The 19045-nt window shown below is 43.7% G+C and overlaps 1 protein-coding gene across 27 annotated transcripts in view; it reads left to right on the top strand.

Moving 5' to 3' along the window:
- The window catches only part of KIAA1217 (KIAA1217 ortholog), a 324087-nt gene extending 312240 nt beyond the window's left edge, over nt 1–11847 (top strand). For 19 of the 27 annotated variants that reach the window (XM_089906401.1, XM_089906402.1, XM_022580491.3 and 16 more), the window contains 5 exons: nt 2667–2786; nt 6813–6890; nt 7003–8598; nt 9120–9242; nt 9952–11847. In XM_089906401.1, coding sequence (XP_089762527.1) covers nt 2667–2786; nt 6813–6890; nt 7003–8598; nt 9120–9242; nt 9952–10446 — 2412 coding nt within the window. In that variant the 3' untranslated portion in view covers nt 10447–11847. Of the gene's footprint in view, nt 1–2666; nt 2787–6812; nt 6891–7002; nt 8599–9119 lie in introns of all 27 variants that reach the window. The other 8 variants (XM_089906415.1, XM_022580507.3, XM_089906405.1 and 5 more) reach the window with 7 other exon arrangements.
- Nucleotides 11848–19045: the final 7198 nt, after the last annotated feature.

The following is a 19045-nucleotide window of genomic DNA, read 5'->3' as shown; positions in this document are numbered from 1 at the left end:
AGACATATAGATGGCCAAAAGCACATGAAAAGATGCTCAACATTCCTAATTATTAGAGAAATGCAAATCAGAATTACAATAAGGTATCACCTCACACCAGTCAGAATGGCCATCATCAAAAAGTCTACAAAACAATAAGTGCTGGAGATGGTGTGGAGAAAAGGGAACCCTCCTACACTGTTGGTGGGAATGTAAATTAGTACAGCCACTATGGAGAATAGTATGGAGGTCCATAAAAAACTAAAAATAGAACTACCATACGACCCAGCAGTCCCACTACTGGGCATATATCTGGAGAAGACCATAATTCAAAAAGATACATGCATCCCAATGTTCATAGCAACACTATTTATAATAGCCAAGTCATGGAAGCAACCTAAATGTCCATGGACATATGAATGGATAAAGAAGATGTGGTACCTATATACAATGGAATATTACTCAGCCATAAAAAAAGAATGAAATAATGCCACTTGCAGAACATGGATGGACCTAGAGATTATCATACTAAGTGAAGTAACTCAGACAAAGACAAATACCATATGATACCACTTATATGTGGAATCAAAAACATAAATAAATGATACAAATGAACTTACTTACAAAACAGCAACAGACTCACAGACTAAGAAAATAAATTTACGGCTGCCAAAGGGAAAAGGTGGCGGCAGGGGAGGGATTAATTAGGAGTTTTGGATTAACATATACACACTACTATATATAAAATAAACAACAAGGACCTACTGTATAGCATAGGGAACTCTACTCAATATTCTGTAATAACTTAAATGGGAAAAGAATTTGACAAATAGGTATACGTGTAACTGAGTCACTTTGCTGTACACCTGAAACTAACACAACATTGTAAATCAGTTATACTCCAATATTAAAGTATGGTATAAATAATAAATCATGGTATCAATAAATCATGACCTGGCTTGTTTCAAATGGATGACTAAGCACTAGATAACTTCTCATTTGTGAAGGGTGAACAACAAGCACTAATGATCAAAGAAGTGAGGCTTTTAAGCTTGTGAATAATCCTGCACTAGCCCCCGAGAGAAGTAATTTTTGTTCCAGCCACTTAGAGCCCATCACTTGAGGATATTTCCCTCCACTGAAAGCTAATATCTTCGATGCTTCCTTTGACTGAAAGCTTTACAAAGGCAGAGTGTCTGGCTTCTTGTTATATTATTGGTGGTCAGGTAACAGTGGTGAGTGAAGTACTCTGACCCTAAGGTAACCAAACCTCATTAGCCAGCCTGCTGCATCGAAGAGTCGGGCAGCGGCCATGCTGGAGCCTTTGCAGGCTCTCGAGTTAGACGCCTCCCCCACCCACCAGCCCCTCTGAGGCAGGAAGGAGCAGCTGCAGCACCGCCCGCCCCGAGTGTAATCGTAGAACAGCTTTCCTGCTCTGCGTCACCAGGCATCAGAAGAAACCACAAGCTCCCGAGTCCAGGGTCTAACAGCCCAACGGAAATGCCGAGTGGCCTTAGCAAGCAGAGCCCCGGGCACCTCCAGGGCCCACGAGAACTGGGTGGGTGTCTAAGGAGGGAACTGGGAGCCAGCAGAGCGAGGGAAGAGCAGGCCGGGGAAGGTCCCAGGCATCCGCTCCGCTAGTATTTTAAAACCTGTGCTGGAATGTTCACCTGGGGAAAGCGTGAGGTATTCTTTGTGCCTGCAGTTATTTCCAAATGACAGTATTTGACATTAAGGAAATACGAGGCGATCAGTTCAAATTATTCACTTCAGTAACTGCTCTTTAATCCTGCCTGCACATGAGAATAATTTGAGGAGTTAAAAAAAAAAAAAAAATCCTACAGCCCAGAGAGTCTGATTTAATTATGCTCTGGGTGAGGCCTGGGTAACAGTATTTTTTTTCAACTGGGTGTCATGTAGCCTGATTGAGAATCACCGATTTCAGGACATTTCGCTGCTTGGGTTACTGTCTCTCCTGCTCTCTCGATCATATATATTGTCACTTCTTTTCTGCCCTATAGACACAGCAGATGCTTTTTCTCTGAGAACCGACCTCCCTCACTCAGTGTTCACAGGAGTGGCCCTGGGCTCGTATAACTACGATCCATCATTAGTTTTCAGAGACAAGTCTTCGGGGGTCAGGCAGCTCCCAGGCCACTCAGAATCTCTTGCGTGCTGAAGAGCTTGCTTTATTCTACGTGAGTCAGAACTACCCGGGGCACAGCGGTATGTTGCTACTGCAGACAGCGAATTGTTAAGGATTTCTTTCCTTTTAAGGTTTAATGGTTTGCAATATCTTGTGCCCCTTTATAATGAAGAGGAAAAAAAGACAGATAGCTTCTTAATTCATTTACGTATTCAGCATTTTTTAAAGGTCAAAGCCCTTTAAAAGAAGCCCTGCTAAATGCAGATCAGGTTCACCCAGACAGGAAGAAGGGGCGTTCTTTTCAAAGGCTCTATCCATTTAATCTTAGCCTGGACCAGAAAATAAGGAAGCCTTTGGCCCGGGCTTTGCTGACCTGAGGTCAGATGGGGAGCCGGTTTTCAGGGCGCTGACGCCCTGGCGTGACCCGCATGTAGGACCAGGCCGGGGTCTCGACCGGGAGATCCTCTGGATTCCCTGCCTGTTCCCTCTGACCTCCTTGCTGCACTCGGATCCCTGTTAACTCAGTGTTTTAATTCCTTAGGCATTCCAGAAGTGTTCCTTTATGGATGTAAATTCAAACAGTCACGCTGAGCAGTCCCGGGCTGACAGTCACGTTAAAGACACTAGGCCGGGGGCCACAGCCCTACCCAAGGAGAAGAAGGTAACGTGGCAATTACACGTTGGCCACCCGGTGGGCCGTCCTTCTTTCCTTGCTCTGACACTAATGCTGCTCTGTGCTTGAGCTTCTGTACCTTCTCTTTTTTCCTCACCCTTCTTTTTTTTGTTTTAAACTAATGGAGACACAGCTTGGGGTTTCACCAGAGATCTCTGGCTCAGGTTTCCTGAGCGGACGCTGTGTTCCTGTGCACAGCACACAACAGTATATGCAGAATTCAGGCATTATCTTCCCAAACCAGAGATATACATACACCTTCCAAGATTTTCTAGAACAATGCTGGTGGAACAAATGGAAACATCAACCAAGTAGGTAGCAGTTTTTCTAATTTGTATCATGTCTTCTGGACCAAAGACATCTACGTTAAAAGTAGGTGAAAGCTTTAGATTCCAGGAAGAGAATGCATAGCAGAGCTGTCTATCTGCCATCCACAGGCGTATCCGTGGAAACATACACACATGTATTTGCACACATGTTCGAGGATGCCAAACAGAGTTTTTGTTACTCTTAGAAATTCTCAAAGTGTACCTGCCAAGGTAGTAAGTTCAGTATCGTTTTGGTGCTACTAAACTTTGTGGCATTCTCATGGCTTCCAAACAGACGTCCAGGCTCTGAAACAGAGGTCACTGTCATGACATAGAACTTTAAGGAGAGGAGATTAACCTGCATATTTGAACTTCAACTTTGTGAGTTGAATCTAGAGCTTTTGTGATTTTTGGAAATAGAGCCATCTTATTTAAATGAAGCCTCTGTCTAAATTTCAGGGTAAAAAGCTTATCATGACCAACTCAAGCCTTAACATTTTGTGCCAGGAACTTGTATCTTAGAATTCAAAGGTTCTAGCGTCCTTTAAATAAAGTCAAACAAATCAGCCATAATATATAGCCCAGTAGTCACTCCGCATAGGTACCTCAGTGAAAGAGATACAGGATCACACAATCGGAGGGCTATTCTAGCACAGTCCTTCAAGAGGTGCAGTCCTGGGGCTTACAGCTCTCAGCCGTGCAGCCCCCCGCAGAGGCTGACCTGCTCCCCCCCGGCTCCCAGCTTTCCCAGAGCCCTCGTGTAAACTCCGCCAGCCACGGAGCTGGCAGGTGGAGCTGTTAACCAGGCGATGGGGATGGGGGCTCTCTAGGCACGGGGGAGATTAGGAGACTGTCTGGATAAATCCTTCTTGTGAGGGAAGCCTCCTATTAATGGGAATTGAACCCATAATTATCACACTGGAAATACGCTGCTTCTTCAGTCTGTGGACTTTCCTTCTGTGGCCTTATTAAAGCCAATTCACAGAAGGTCCTGGCAGGTCCTGAGTTATGTGCTGTACTTGGGCCAGTGTGACCGTTTCTTTTAAACACTGACCCGGAGCTTCTCGAAGATCCCTCTGGAGACAATCATCATCTCATTGTAGAATTTTGCTAATTTGCTAAAAAGCTGCATGGGGTTTCTTGCCCTGCAATTAGAAATCCACATTCCATCGATCACACTGATCTCAATCAAGGGTCCATCAGATACTAAGCAGGTCTGTACTGAATGCCCAAGACCAGGGCATTAAACACTAGGCTTAATTACAGATGCTTTTTCTGGATAATTAGTAGACTGATCTACTTCATAATAACCGTGACTATCAGACCTGTCCCCAAAGTATTGCCATTATTAACCTCTTCCTGGGCTATTCATCTACCCTTCTATAACTCAAATGTTTCTTAAAGTTTTTTTCCTCTTATTATGAAGTGCTAGTCTAGTACTTACTTTTATGCAATTTTTCTATAACTTATGTTTCTAATTTTGGTTTCTTGCCCAAATGCATATGGTCCCTGCTTCACCAGTTGTCTGAACAACCCAAACCTCGGGGCCCCAAAACAGATATTAATGAGGCTTAACTACCTTTCCTGCAGAGTCCTGACTATCTAAGACTACCTAAGATATCGTTGTGAGATTACATGACGACCGTGAACAAGTTACCCTGGACAAAGCTGATGCACTTACTTTGATCCAGGCCTTCATTTTTCTAGCCCACTTCCAAAAATGCTGGGTCATGTGAAACCTACACTTGACATCTTTATCTTACTGACTTTCCATTGGAGGATTCCTGCTAGTAGATCTGTTTTAAAATACGTATATTGCTGGGTAGCATTTGAAATATTTAACAGTGGGGATGACACGGGCCCTGACCAATCAGAACAGATGCCAGCCCTAACCCCCCAATCAGTGAGGCCAGCAGAACAGTAGCCCTGCAGATGCAATTCCTCCTGTGACTCAAGGGTAAAGGCGCACTCAGGTCCTAGCATGATATGCTGACTCCCTGTTTGGAGCTGAAACCTCATTTATTTTTCTTCTTGCAACGTTTACTTGATGCATTAGTTGTTGATTCTAAATTTAAAATCCCACCAAAGAGATGATATTGTTCCACTGTAGCAGCTGAATCTCGTTGCTCTTGTTTGGGGCCTGATGCGGCTGAGGGGAAGTTAAACAGGAGGTGTTTGGTGGCTCATGCACCTTGGATCCTGTGCCATATTTCCATGTGATAAATACTGACTTTGTTGTCTCTGTGCGTTATTGCTTGAATGTGTACAGACATTCTTTCTGGTTTTAACCAGGCAGCAGGATCGCTCTAGGCTGTCTTTGGTGGAGCCTGGGTTCTTGCGCTTCGTTATGTTGTCATTGCTTTAACCCAACAGGCTTCTTGGGATCGTGTCCCATCCTGTTCTAATCCCCTCTTCCTCTTGGGCTTCTACAGCCAGAAGAAAGGACAGCAGTGCCTTGGAAGTGACAAGGCATGGCTAGTGGTAGCATGGTGGCAGGGCCCGAGGCTACCGATACACCCGTGCCTGGTGGAGCATTCTCCATACCCGGTTCTCACTGCTGGGCTCTTACCTCCTGAATCTCTCGGTGAGAACCTCAGAAGTGCATCTTTCCTCGGCATCAGAGCACACAGAGAACCAGAGCTGAATCATGTAGTTAAAATATTGTACCTGATTACCTATTTGGTATAAATACCCAGAAATGAGAACTGAAATGTCTAGGTCAAACAGAAACCATTTCAAAGGGTTTTGATTTGTTTGTACCACCAGAGGGCCAAGCAGAAAAATTGTAGAGTACCCAGATCTTCATGGATGAAAGCTGGAGTCTTTGTTAATGGGTATTATATTAAAAATTCTTGTCTCTTCAAGGAAAAGCTGAATCATGTTGTCACAGTCACCGCTTGAGCCTCAAATATCTGTTTTGTAAATGTTTAGATGACATCTTGGCAGCATTGGCAGCACTGTCACTCTGGATTGGGATTTGATCATCTTGGCTACGATTAGTTTCAAGGTTATTTTGACACTTTACTTGGCAAGTTTAAGTACAAACTGCAAGTATGTTTTCAAATCTGTGATTTGACCAGGGAAAACTGGGTTTTTTTCATCTCAAAGTACCATACCCAAGCAATGCAGAGTCGTTATAGGACAATCCCCAAACAAGAAGCACAGATGAGACTGAAATATGAAATAACTAGTTGGCAGAGACGTGAAAACTTTCCTGGTCTAGTTCCTTGGTTTATAAGCAAGAAAACTGAGGCCCAAGGAAGTGAAATGACTTGCCTAAAATAACACAGTTAAGTGGCAGATCTGGGTTAGAGTCAAAAGCTGCCTGCTCATGTATTGTGCTTTCTATGATGCCATGCCACTCTTCTGGTTTTAGAGTCGGCTAAGCTCACAATCAGATGTTGAAAAGAGGAGGTGTTGGTCCAGAACTGGTCCCTTTATTCTCTTAACTGCTCCTCCCACCAAAATTTGAAATCCTTGAAATATTTTGCTAATTGAGATTTTCATCTTGTGCAAACACAGGGCATTTTTGGAAGTTGGAGAACCAAGCCACCCAAGGTAAACAGAGCTGTAGGCTTTGGACTGGTGTGTAACGAATGTGCTTGGCCCGCATGTTTTGAAGTGTAATTAAAGAAACAATCTAGTTGTAGCCCACTTTGGGGGGGTGTGGTTTTGTGGAGTAACATGTCCTACACTATTCTACCAGAATTGGGAATTTTTCCACGAAGACGTACGGAAATCTGATGTTGAATATGAAAATGGCCCCCAAATGGAATCCTGGAAGGTGAGTCCACCAGATCTGTGTTCCAACTGATACCATGCAGATTAATTCCCTTCCTTTGCAGATCCATTTCTGATCACTGTGTGTGGTTTCCCTCCTCCACTCTCCCTCCCAGGTTACCGCAGGGGCTTCCATACCTAATGACCATCCTAAGTGGGAAAGAGGAATGGAGAATAGTATTTCTGATGCAGCAAGAACATCAGAATACAAAACTGACATCTTAATGAAGGAAAGTTCCATATCCACTAAGAGTTTACTTAGAGACGGTAGAAACTATTCCCAGAAAAATGTGTCCCGGGTCAATTCTAGTTTCTCTGGCGTTAGTTCCTTAGAAGGTGAAATCAACAAAGGACCTAAAATCTCAGGGCTGCCGTACCCTGTATGTGACACTGAGAATCAGAAGATGAATTATGGGAAGACAAAGGGGGTGATCCAGCAAGGACAAGAAAATACAGATAAGTGTCACCTTCCCTCTCCCACTAGATCAACCGAATCGACTATTCGTGATGTCGAAACTCAAGACCAAGAGGTTCCCTTGACAGAGTTTGGTCAAGTTGTCCTAAGACCGAAGGGAGCCAGGCCTGCTAACGTGACGCCTGAGGAGGATGGAGAGTCAACGGCAGGCTCTCCCACCGAGGAGAGTGCAACCACCGACAGCATTGCCTTCATGATCACCAAAACCGCGGTGCAAGTTCTCTCCAGCGGGGAGGTCCGCGACATAGTGAGCAAACAGGGGCAAGATGTACAGACGGTCAACATTGACGCCAAAAAAGAGACAACTTCCCAGCAAGAAGGTACTGACAGTGAAGAGCCGGTCGTGTGCCTGGACAAGAAACCCGTGATCATCATTTTTGATGAACCCATGGACATCCGGTCCGCATACAAGAGACTTTCAACCATATTTGAGGAATGCGATGAGGAACTGGAGAGAATGATGACAGAGGAGAAGATAGAGGAAGAGGAGGAGAATGGAGATACTGTGGTCCAGAGTAACATCTCCCAAAAGCTTCCTAAGGAGGGGGCCTCGGGCAACCTCGGAGCAGGGCGGGAGGCTGAGAGTAAATTCCAGCTGCACTTCCTTTCAGCGGAGACCGGAATGTCAGGAGGACAGGAAGTGACTAAAACCGAGCAGAGCAAGTTCAACCCAGCCGATTCTCCAAGTTCAGAAAGCCAGGGCGACACGACCGATGACCAGTTTGAAAGCCCCAAGAAAAAGTTCAAATTCAAATTCCCGAAAAAGCAGCTCGCCGCTCTCACGCAAGCCATTCGCACGGGAACCAAGACGGGGAAGAAGACGTTGCAGGTGGTGGTCTATGAAGAGGAGGAAGAGGACGGCACTTTGAAGCAGCACAGAGAAGCCAAGCGCTTCGAGATCAGCGGGTCTCGATCCGAAGACACCCCGAAAAGTATGCTCAGGAGACTAGAGCAGCCCAGTCTGGAGAGCACAGCTCCGATTTCGAGAACTGATGAAATCAGAAAAAATACCTACAGAACGTTGGACAGCCTGGAGCAGACCATCAAACAGCTGGAAAATACGATCAGTGAGATGAGTCCCAAAGCCCTAGTTGATACCTCGTGCTCCTCCAACAGAGAGTCTGTTGCAAGCTCATCCCACGTGGCCCAGGAGGCCTGTCCCCAGTCCTTGCTAGTCCTGGATGAAGCTCCCACTGCCCTAGAGCCCCCCTCGTCTGTACCTTCAGCTTCACGTAAGGTATCTTGGTCTGACGGAAAATGAAAAGAGCCAGCTGCTTTCTTAAATCTGTCATAATCACCATTAGCGAAAGGTGTCTTGTGATTTACTTGCTTCCTTTCAGGTGGCTCGTTTCGTTTGGTTTCGTTGTCTGTTCGCAATGATCCTTCCTCTCACACTTTCTCCCTCGCCTTCAGAACAACAACAACTAGGTGTCTAACAGCTAATTGATTCTGTTTTTACCTCTGTTGCTGACTGGTGTTGGGAAAACCGCAAAGGATGCTGGGTCAGCCATTTGCCGTTGGAGTGATTGCTCTGATACTCACATTAAAATCCGTTTGATCAGTAGTGGAGCAGTGTTATTCTGTTTGATTCTTCAAATTAACCCCAGTGGTGTCTCCTGATGTCCGTCTCCTAGATCTGTCCTGCATGTAGGGCTGTGGCTTCTCACATTGAGCTTTTCTACGCACAGTGGGGCGGCCTCGGGGGTAAGCCGCTCACACGCGTCCTTTCTCTCCCCCCCTTGCTGCTTCTCCCCACAGGGCCCCACGGGAACCCCTCAGACGAGCAGGATGCCGATCCCCATGAGTTCCAAGAACAGACCCGGAAGCCTGGACAAACCTGGCAAGCAGTCCAAACTGCAGGATCCCCGCCAATATCGTCAGGTAGTTTTACCTTAAACCCAGTATTGGATGGACACTCTTGCGCTTAAGAAGCAAGTCACTGACTTAGTTTATACCAAATATTGCATTTTTCTTTGTAAGATACGGTTTACGTACACGTCCTGGATCTGGGGGCATGAAGAGAGTCTAAAAGCCTCTGTTGAATTTCTCACCACTCTTTTGCATGCTCGCAATGAAACAGCTTTTACTTTGTGACTCCAAAGTTGACCTGTTAACACAAGGTGGCGGGCCAGGTGGCTTTCCTTGGGGGAGTGTAGTGGTTCATCAGAACACCTTGGGAAACCGAGACAGACAAAGCTGCCCTGAAAGTCACCAGCACTAACGTGTACGTGGACGGCATCGCACTAGAGGCCCATTAACACTCCGTCACGATGCCTCAGCCCCGCCCCAGTAACAGCCCTCACGCAACCCTCACGTCTCCACCCAGCACCCGGAGACGGTAGTAGAATGATGTGCCTGTTCTCACAAACACTCTTCTTCCTTCTTCCCTGTTCTGTACACCCTCTGCTCTGCACTTTGGGGGTTTCTCCCAGGTCCAGTACAGCACGACAAGACTTAGCTCAGGCCTTGAACTGGTTTGGTTTGGTGTCTTTGATTTAATGACTCTCAGAAGGGCTGTGTTGCCAGACCCTGTGGATTGATGGTGTTACCAGCTTTCTGACAAACTGTCTCCTGCCATCTTTATTTGCAGGCTAATGGAAGTGCTAAGAAAGCTGGTGGGGACTGTAAGCCTACTTTCCCCTCCTTACCTGCTTCTAAGATTCCAGCCCTTTCTCCCAGCTCTGGGAAAAGCAGTTCTCTGCCTTCTTCTAGTGGTGACAGCTCTAACTTCCCTAATCCACCTGCTACTAAACCATCGGTTCCTTCTAACCCTCTCAGCCCCCAAACAGGACGATCTGCTCCCTCTGCCTCCCTCATCCCCTCTGTCTCTAATGGCTCCTTGAAGTTTCAGAGCCCCGCTCATACAGGTAAAGGTCACCATCTCTCATTCTCACTGCAGACTCAGAATGGCCGAGCAGCCCCTCCTTCCTTCTCCTCCTCCCTGCCCCCCCCTGCCTCCCCAGCTTCACTGAATCAAGGTGCCAAGAGCATCAGGACCATCCATACTCCTAGCCTCACCAGCTACAAGGCACAGAGCGGAAGTTCAAGCAAAGCCACCCAGTCCACAGCAAAGGAAACCTCTTAAAGGCCAAATCCTATTAGGCACGAGTCGGAGTTGCATTTAAGAAAAAAAAAATTTTTAACAGTCTTCGACGAGTGTTTTCACAAGAGAATGTAACATATCGCTGTACTGTTTGAGGTTTAATGCTAAGTATGTGCTAAATACTGGATTAATAGATTTCAGTAAAGCTTGTTTGTTTTTTTACTTTGTCGCTGTTATAATTACATAGTGTTTACTGTCTCTATTCAATACCTGTTAAATGAAGTAAGCATGTGTTACCAAAAGAGAGTATGGCAGGAGAGAAGGGTGTGGTGAGACAAGAAAAAAATGTATGAAGCATGTAAAACATGTATGATTCCAGAATTTTAGTATGTTTTGTATAAAAATATTTTTCATTACGGAGACTAGACGTGAACAGAGAAATACACAAGTGTGACTATACAAATTGTAAAACAGATACTATAATATTTCCTTTTATTTTAGTGTTATTTAGCTTTATTACAGATTTCTATTTTTGTCAAAACTTCATGGTTCCTTTCGAGATCTTTTTTGCCAAAACATTTTGATACTGTAGCATTGTACATTTGAAAGTAGCGTGCTAGACAATAAGCCAATGAACTTCTACACAAGCCAACACAGAGGCACATGTAGAAGGCAATGATCAACCCTACTGCACTGCCATGAAAATTATGTATAATAATTTGCCGGCCCAAGCAAGCTAGTTTTGTTCTGTTTCTTTCTTTTTTCTCTTTTCTAACATATTGGGATTCTCTAGTTGTTTTCTTTGCAGTATCTAAATCCTTCCTTTGTTTTCTGAGACCTGGTAACCCACACTATTGCATTGTGGATTTTAGAATGTACGCTTCTGTACGGTTCTGTAAACTGATCAATTTTTGTAAATATATAAATAGACACCAAAAATACTGTATGTGACAGCACATAGAGTAGTTTTCCCACACCAAAGTTAATTTTTATGCATGCTTTAAAAATATATCTTGGGATGGGCAGAAATGGAACTTCCTGGACATTTTTAAAAAGCAACAAGTTTGCACAGCTAGAGTGTTTTTGTAAATAAATGTATTTGTATAACACAGTTATGTAATATACAGAACTATAAGCAGAGACTTTGCAAAACTAAATAAAGGGCTGCATGCTTATTATTTTTTGTACCTTGTCCCTATAACTACTTCCTAGTCAAAGAACGCAACCGTTACCAAGTTAAAAGGTTTTGGCTTTGAGGGCATGGTAAGTAAACATGTAACCAGATGCAAACTGCTTTTCTGAAAGTTGTGCTTTTCTTTTTTTCTTTTTAACATCTCTATTGGAGTATAATTGCTTTACAGTGGTGTGTTAGTTTCTGCTTTATAACAAAGTGAATCAGTTATACATATACATGTATTCCCGTATCTCTTCCCTCTTGCGTCTCCCTCCCTCCCACCCTCCCTATCCCACCCCTCTAGATGGTCACAAAGCACCGAGCTGATCTCCCTGTGCTATGCGGCTGCTTCCCACTAGCTAGCTATTTTACGTTTGGTAGTGTAGTGTATATTATGTCCATGAAACTCTCTCACTTTGTCCCAGCTTACCCTTCCCCCTCCCCGTATCCTCAAGTCCATTCTCTAGTAGGTCTGCATCTTTATTCCTGTCCTTCCCCTAGGTTCTTCATGACCATTTTTTCTTTTTCAGATTCAATATATATATATGTGTTAGCATATGGTATTTGTTTTTCTCTTTCTGACTTACTTCACTCTGTATGACAGTCTCTAGGTCCATCCACCTCACTACCAATAACTCAGTTTCATTCCTTTTTATGGCTGAGTAATATTCCATTGTATATATGTGCCACATCTTCTTTATCCATTCATCTGTTGATGGAAACCCATGCACATATGGTCACCTTATCTTTGATAAAGGAGGCAAGAATATACAGTGGAGAAAAGACAGCCTCTTCAGTAAGTGGTGCTGGGAAAACTGGACACGTACATGTAAAAGAATGAAATTAGAACACTTCCTAACACCATACACAAAAATAAACTCAAAATGGATTAAAGACCTAAATGTAAGGCCAGATACCATCAAACTCTTAGAGGAAAACATAGGCAGAACACTCTATGACATAAATCACAGCAAGATCCTTTTTGACCCACCTCCTAGAGAAATGGAAATAAAAACAAAAATAAACAAATGGGACCTAATGAAACTTAAAAGCTTTTGCACAGCAAGGGAAACCATAAACAAGATGAAAAGACAACCCTCAGAATGGGAGAAAATATTTGCAAACGAAGCAACTGACAAAGGATTAATCTCCAAAATTTACAAGCAGCTCATGCAGCTCAATATCAATAAAACAAACAACCCAATCCAAAAATGGGCAGAAAACCTAAATAGACATTTCTGCAAAGAAGATATGCAGATTGCCAACAAACACATGAAAGAATGCTCACATCATTAATCATTAGAGAAATGCAAATCAAAACTACAATGAGGTATCACTCACACCGGTCAGAATGGCCATCATCAAAAAATCTACAAACAATAAATGCTGGAGAGGGTGTGGAGAAAAGGGAACCCTTTTGCACTGTTGGTGGGAATGTAAATTGATACAGCCACTGTGGAGAATAGTATGGAGGTTCCTTAGAAAACTAAATACAGGGGCTTCCCTGGTGGCGCAGTGGTTGAGAATCTGCCTGCCAATGCAGGGGACACGGGTTCGAGCCCTGGTCTGGGAAGATCCCACGTGCCGCAGAGCAACTGGGCCCGTGAGCCACAACTACTGAGCCTGCGCGTCTGGAGCCTGTGCTCCCAACAAGAGAGGCCCGCGCACCGCGATTAAGAGTGGCCCCCGCTTGCCGCAACTAGAGAAAGCCCTTACACAGAAACGAAGACCCAACACAGCCAAAAATTAATTGATTTAAAAAAAAAAAAACTAAATATAGAACTACCATACGACCCAGCAGTCCCACTACTGGGCATATACCCTGAGAAAACCATAATTCAAAAAGAGTCATGTACCAAAATGTTCATTGCAGCTCTATTTACAATTGCCAGGACATGGAAGCAACCTAAGCTCTGCTTTTCTGAAAGCTCTGGGATGATGCCTGGTGAGTTCCTGATAAATTCATTGCAAGTATGGTGCCTTCCCATGTAACTTGCTGACCCTCTTCTCCATGGCTGACAGCAAGCAAACCAGATACAGTTTCCACCACCCTCATTTACCAGACAGGCTCTTATTACTTTCTTTTTTAAATTTCCAGTATTAGTAAAGTAGAAATAAATGCCTTTATCACTGGGTTTTCTTGTTTTTTTGAGTTCTCAATTTTAAAAAATATTGTTGGTCTAGAGGGAAATATGCTAGCTAACATTACACCATATGTATTCATTTTAAAAATCAGGAGAAGAGCTAGTGAAAATAATATCAAGATTATGAACTGACTGTAAGAAATCTCAGGAACCTGCTTATCATGATTTTTTGCCCCCTCCCAATATTTAACTTGACTTCATGTAAAGTACAAATATTACTATTACTTTAGCACCTGATTTTTTAAATTTATTTAGTTTATTTTTTGGCTGCATTGGGTCTTTGTTGCTGCAATGTGGGCTTTCTCTAGTTGCGGCGAGCAGGGGCTACTCTTCATTGCGGTGCGCGGACTTTTCATTGCAGTGGCTTCTCTTTGTTTCAGAGCATGGGCTCTAGGCACTCAGGCTCAGTAGTTGTGGCACACGGGCTTTAGAGCGCAGGCTCAGTAGTTGTGATGCATGGGCTTAGTTGCTCCATGGCATGTGGGATCTTCCCGGACCAGGGCTTGAACCCTTGTCCCCTGCACTGGCAGGTGGATTCTTAACCACTGCGCCACCAGGGAAGCCCAGCACCTGATTGTTAATGTTCTCAAACTTCAGGTTTACTGAGCTGGGATGCCTTCACTAGTAATATGTTAGTATGTCTCTACTCATTATATTAATTGTAATCACATATTTCAGGGCACACTCAGGAAAGTCATTATCTTTTTTGCCCCCCTTTTTGTCCAGTTTTATTGTGATATAATTGACATATAGTGCAGTATAAGTTTAAGGTGTACAGTGTAATGATCTGACTTACATACATCATGAAATGATGAGAACAAGTTTAGTGTCCAAAAAAGACATACAGATGGCCAATAGGCACATGAAAAGATGCTCAACATCACTAAAAGAGGAACGCAAATCAAAACTACAATGATGTACCACCTCACACTAGTCAGAATGGCCACCATGAAAAAGTCTACAAGTAGCAAATGCTGGAGGGGGTGTGGAAAAAAGGGAACTCTTTTACACTGTTGTTGGGAATGTAAATTGGTAGAGCCACTATGGAAAACAGTATGGAGGTTCCTCAAAAAACTAAAAATAGAGTTGCCATATGATCCAGCAGTCCCACTCCTGGGCATATATCCAGACAAAACTATAATCTGAAAAGATATGTGCACCCCTATATTCATAGCAACACTATTTACAATAGCCAAGACATCGAAACAACCTAAATGTCCGTCGACAGATGAATGACAAAGAAAATGTGGTACATACATACCATGGAGTATTACTCAGCCATCAGAAAAGGATGAAATGATGCCATTTGCAGCAACATGGATAGGCCTAGAGATTATCATACTAAGTGAAGTAAGTCAGAAAGAGAAAAACAAATACCTGATGATATCACTTATGTGTGTCATCTAAATATGACAAACCAACGTATCTATGAAACAAAAACAGACTCACAGACATAGAGAACAGATTTGTGGTTGCCAAGGGGGAGGGCAGGATTGGGAGTTTGGGATTAGTAGAGGCCAACTATTATATGTAGTATGGATAAACAACAAGGTCCTACTGTATAGCACAGGGAACTATATTCAATATCCTATGACAAACCACAGTGGAAAAGAATATATATATGTATGTATAACTGAGTCACTTTGCTGTACAGAAGAAATTAACACAACATTGTAAATCAACTATACTTCAATAAAATTTTTAAAAAATTTTAAAAATCAGTTTAGTGAAAATCCATCGTCTCATGTAGACACAAAATTAAAGCAATAGGAAGCCATTATCTTACACTTTTTAGGTATAAAAGGTTCCAACATTTCAATCATGTCCCATAATATCAACTATATTATATAAATTATAACGTATATATTACAATGTATACATAAAATATAATACAGCTAAAATATATACACAAGCTAGCTGTCCATGTCAGTTTATTTGCTCCTGTGTGTGGACAAGCTGAGAATTCTTTGTGAGCAGCTATACAAAGTTTTCAGTTGACCTTCAGACTTACCAGAGCTCTGGCCAGGATGATGGTCAGTTTCAGCCAGTGTAATAAAGACTGGAGCATGTTCGCCAGGTAGGGAAAAGCTCAGCATGTCTCCAGCATTACCTTGCCCAAGACCCGGCCAAGCGCTGCCTGCCTCCAACACCACACACAAAAGTAAACTCCAAATGGATTAGAGACCTAAATGTAAGACCGGACGCTATAAAACTCTTAGAGGAAAACATAGGCAAAACACTCTTTGACATAAATCACAGCAAGATCTTTTTTGACCCACCTCCTAGAGTAATGAAAATAAAAACAAAAACAAATGGGACCTAATGAAACTTAAAAGCTTTTGCACAGCAAGGGAAACCATAAACAAGACAAAAAGACAACCCTCAGAATGGGAGAAAATATTTGCAAATGAAGCAATGGACAAAGAATTAATCTCCAAAATATACAAACAGCTCATGCAGCTCAATATCAAAAAAACAACCCAATCAAAAAATGGGTGGAAGACCTACATAGACATTTCTCCAAAGAAGACATACAGATGACCAACAAACACATGAAAGGATATTCAACATCACTAATCATTAGAGAAATGCAAATCAAAACCACAATGAGGTGTCACCTCACACCAGTCAGAGTGGCCATCACCAAAAAATCTACAAACGATAAATGCTGGAGAGGGTGTGGAGAAAAGGGAACCCTCTTGCACTGTTGGTGGGAATGTAAATTGATACAGTCACTATGGAGAACAGTATGGAGGTTCCTTAAAAAACTAAGAACTACCGTGAGACCCAGCAATCCCACTACTGGGCATATACCCTGAGAAAACCATAATTCAAAAAGACCCCAATGTTCATTGCAGCTCTATTTACAATAGTCAGGACGTGGAAGTAACCTAAATGTCCATCAATAGAGGAATGGATAAAGAAGATGTGGTACCTATATACAATGGAATATTAGCCAGAAAAAGGAACGAAATTGGGTCATTTGTAGAGACGTGGATGGACCTAGAGACTGTCATACAGAGTTAAGTGAGTCAGAAAGAGAAAAATACATATTAACGCATATATGTGGAGTCTAAGAAAAATGGTATAGATGATCTTATTTGCAAAGCAGAAAAAGAGACACAGACGTAGAGAACAAACGTATGGCTACCAAGGGGGAAGGGTGGGGTGGATGAACTGGGAGATGGGGACTGATATATATACACTATTGATACTATGTATAAAATAGATAACTAATGAGAACCTACTGTAGAGCACAGGGAACTCTACTCAATGCTCTGTGGTGACCTAAACGGGAAGGAAATCCAAAAACGAGGGGATATATGTATAGGTATAGCTGGTTCACTTTGCTGTACAGTAGAAACTAATACAACATTGTAAAGCAACTATACTGCAATAAACATTTAAAAAATAAATTGGGTGATGTTAGATTGGGTGAGCTCCTGGATTTTCAGATTTTATTCAACCACCATTAATGGATCTTGCTACATATTATTTTAAGCTCGTCATTCAACCAACAGATGGTTGCACCTGAAAAAAGATTCTTAGAAATAAACCATGGGGCTTCTCAGATTCATTCACCAATCAATCCATCAACCAGTGCCCCTTACTGGCTGTGCAACCTTGGACTTGTCTTGGTTTCCTCATCTATTAATAGAAAATAGTATTGGAGCCTCCCTCACAGGATTGTTGAGAAGATTAAATGTGACGTAGTACAGAAAACTCTTAAGACAGAACCTGACATCTAGCATACTCAATAAAGGTTAGTTAGGGTGGTTGCTGTCCTTGTCACTGCTGCAATTATGACTGGACACTGTCCCTGCCCTTAAAAGGCTTCTGGTCTGGCGGAGGAGGGGGTGGCACAAACACGGACACCCAGGGAGTAAGACAAGTCGAACTGTGGCCGGAAGAATCCAGGAGAGCGATCATGTCATTGGCAGTGAGGGCATTTGGCCCTCGCAGGTACAATACAGAACTTTTAATAGTGTCACAGCACTAAAGAGGCTGCTTTTATTTTAATGCTGCTTGGGACTGATGTACACAGACTAGGAACCAAGCCAAGACCCTGAAATTGTGGTTACAGAAAAGGGGTCCTTTGGTGAGATCTATTTTCCATTTTCAGGCATGGGAGAAGGTGCCCTCACATCACCCCACCCAGATGCCTTGGGTGGTGAGAGGTGCTGGTGGCCATCCCTGAGCTAAGTCCCATGAGAAAAAGTGGACACATCCACTGGGGACCGAGAGCAGGTTTGGCCATGCCCCTCCTCCAGCCAGATTCATGGCAAACCCAGACCTCCACCAGCCACCTTGTAATTAGAACTAACTTCCCTCTCCATGGTTCTGTAAATGCAAACGCATTTGAGAGCAACCAGGAAGCTTTTCTGGAGGGAGTCAAGGAATCAAAACGGCTTCAACTCCAAATTCAAAAGTTAATTTTGCAGAAGTAACCAGGTGACATCATCCAGGGAAACACACCACTGACCACAGGCAACCACGCACTCTGTGATCTCTGCTTCTGACGGGAGGCTGTCCAAAAGCAAGAAAGTGATCACAAGAGCGCTTCTGAGGAGAGAATCCCAGACTCTCCCAGGGCTCCTGGCCCTCCAGCTCCAGAGCCAAGCTCACCCTGAAGGCAGGAAGTTCAAGTTATACTCCGCACACCCCACCAAGAAGGCGGGGGGGAGTTTACAGTGCAGACCTTAGATTCACACAAAATGCTTTATTTGTTTAATGGCCTTGAATACATGTCCTCATGTCTGTGGACACATCAACAATAACGGCCATCTGTCGCCTATCATCATGGGCCGCGTTGTGGGCTAAAGTATTCTGCATATATTGCCTTTTAATCCTCACGAAAGCCCTGTGAGAAAGTTCCCGCCGTTATCCTCCCCGTCGCGCTGCGGAACACACAGGCTGGGTAAAAGATGTAAAGTGCAGGACGGCCGTCTGGGATGAGGCTTGACCATTTTGCTCAGAGTGGACGGAATGAACCAAACGAATGAGCTTCATTCAGAAAGTCGTCCGTTTAGGGATTATTGGATGGCAAATTTTGGCTGCCTCACCTTCAAAAGAAGGGGTAGGCAGGAAGGCGCTCAGCTCAGGGGACTAATAGTCCCATCCTGCATCCTTGGAAGGCAGGTGAAGCTGGGTCGGTAACTCAGATGGTGACTCCTTTCTCCCTGAGCCCCAGGAAGGGCAAGGGGCAAAGCGCAGAAATCCAGCCCCATGACACGAAAGGCCCCGCCCTTCCCGACCAGGCCACGCCCCGTTTCCCAAGCTCTGCCCAACCCCTGCGGCTGCTCCCTCTAGGCCACGCCTCTCC

Source organism: Delphinapterus leucas, chromosome 2, assembly GCF_059928025.1.
Source record: "Delphinapterus leucas isolate spDelLeu-1000000601 "Yukka" chromosome 2, BTC_Dleu_Yukka2, whole genome shotgun sequence".
Taxonomy (NCBI): domain Eukaryota; kingdom Metazoa; phylum Chordata; class Mammalia; order Artiodactyla; family Monodontidae; genus Delphinapterus; species Delphinapterus leucas.
This window is presented reverse-complemented; position numbering and strand designations above follow the sequence as displayed.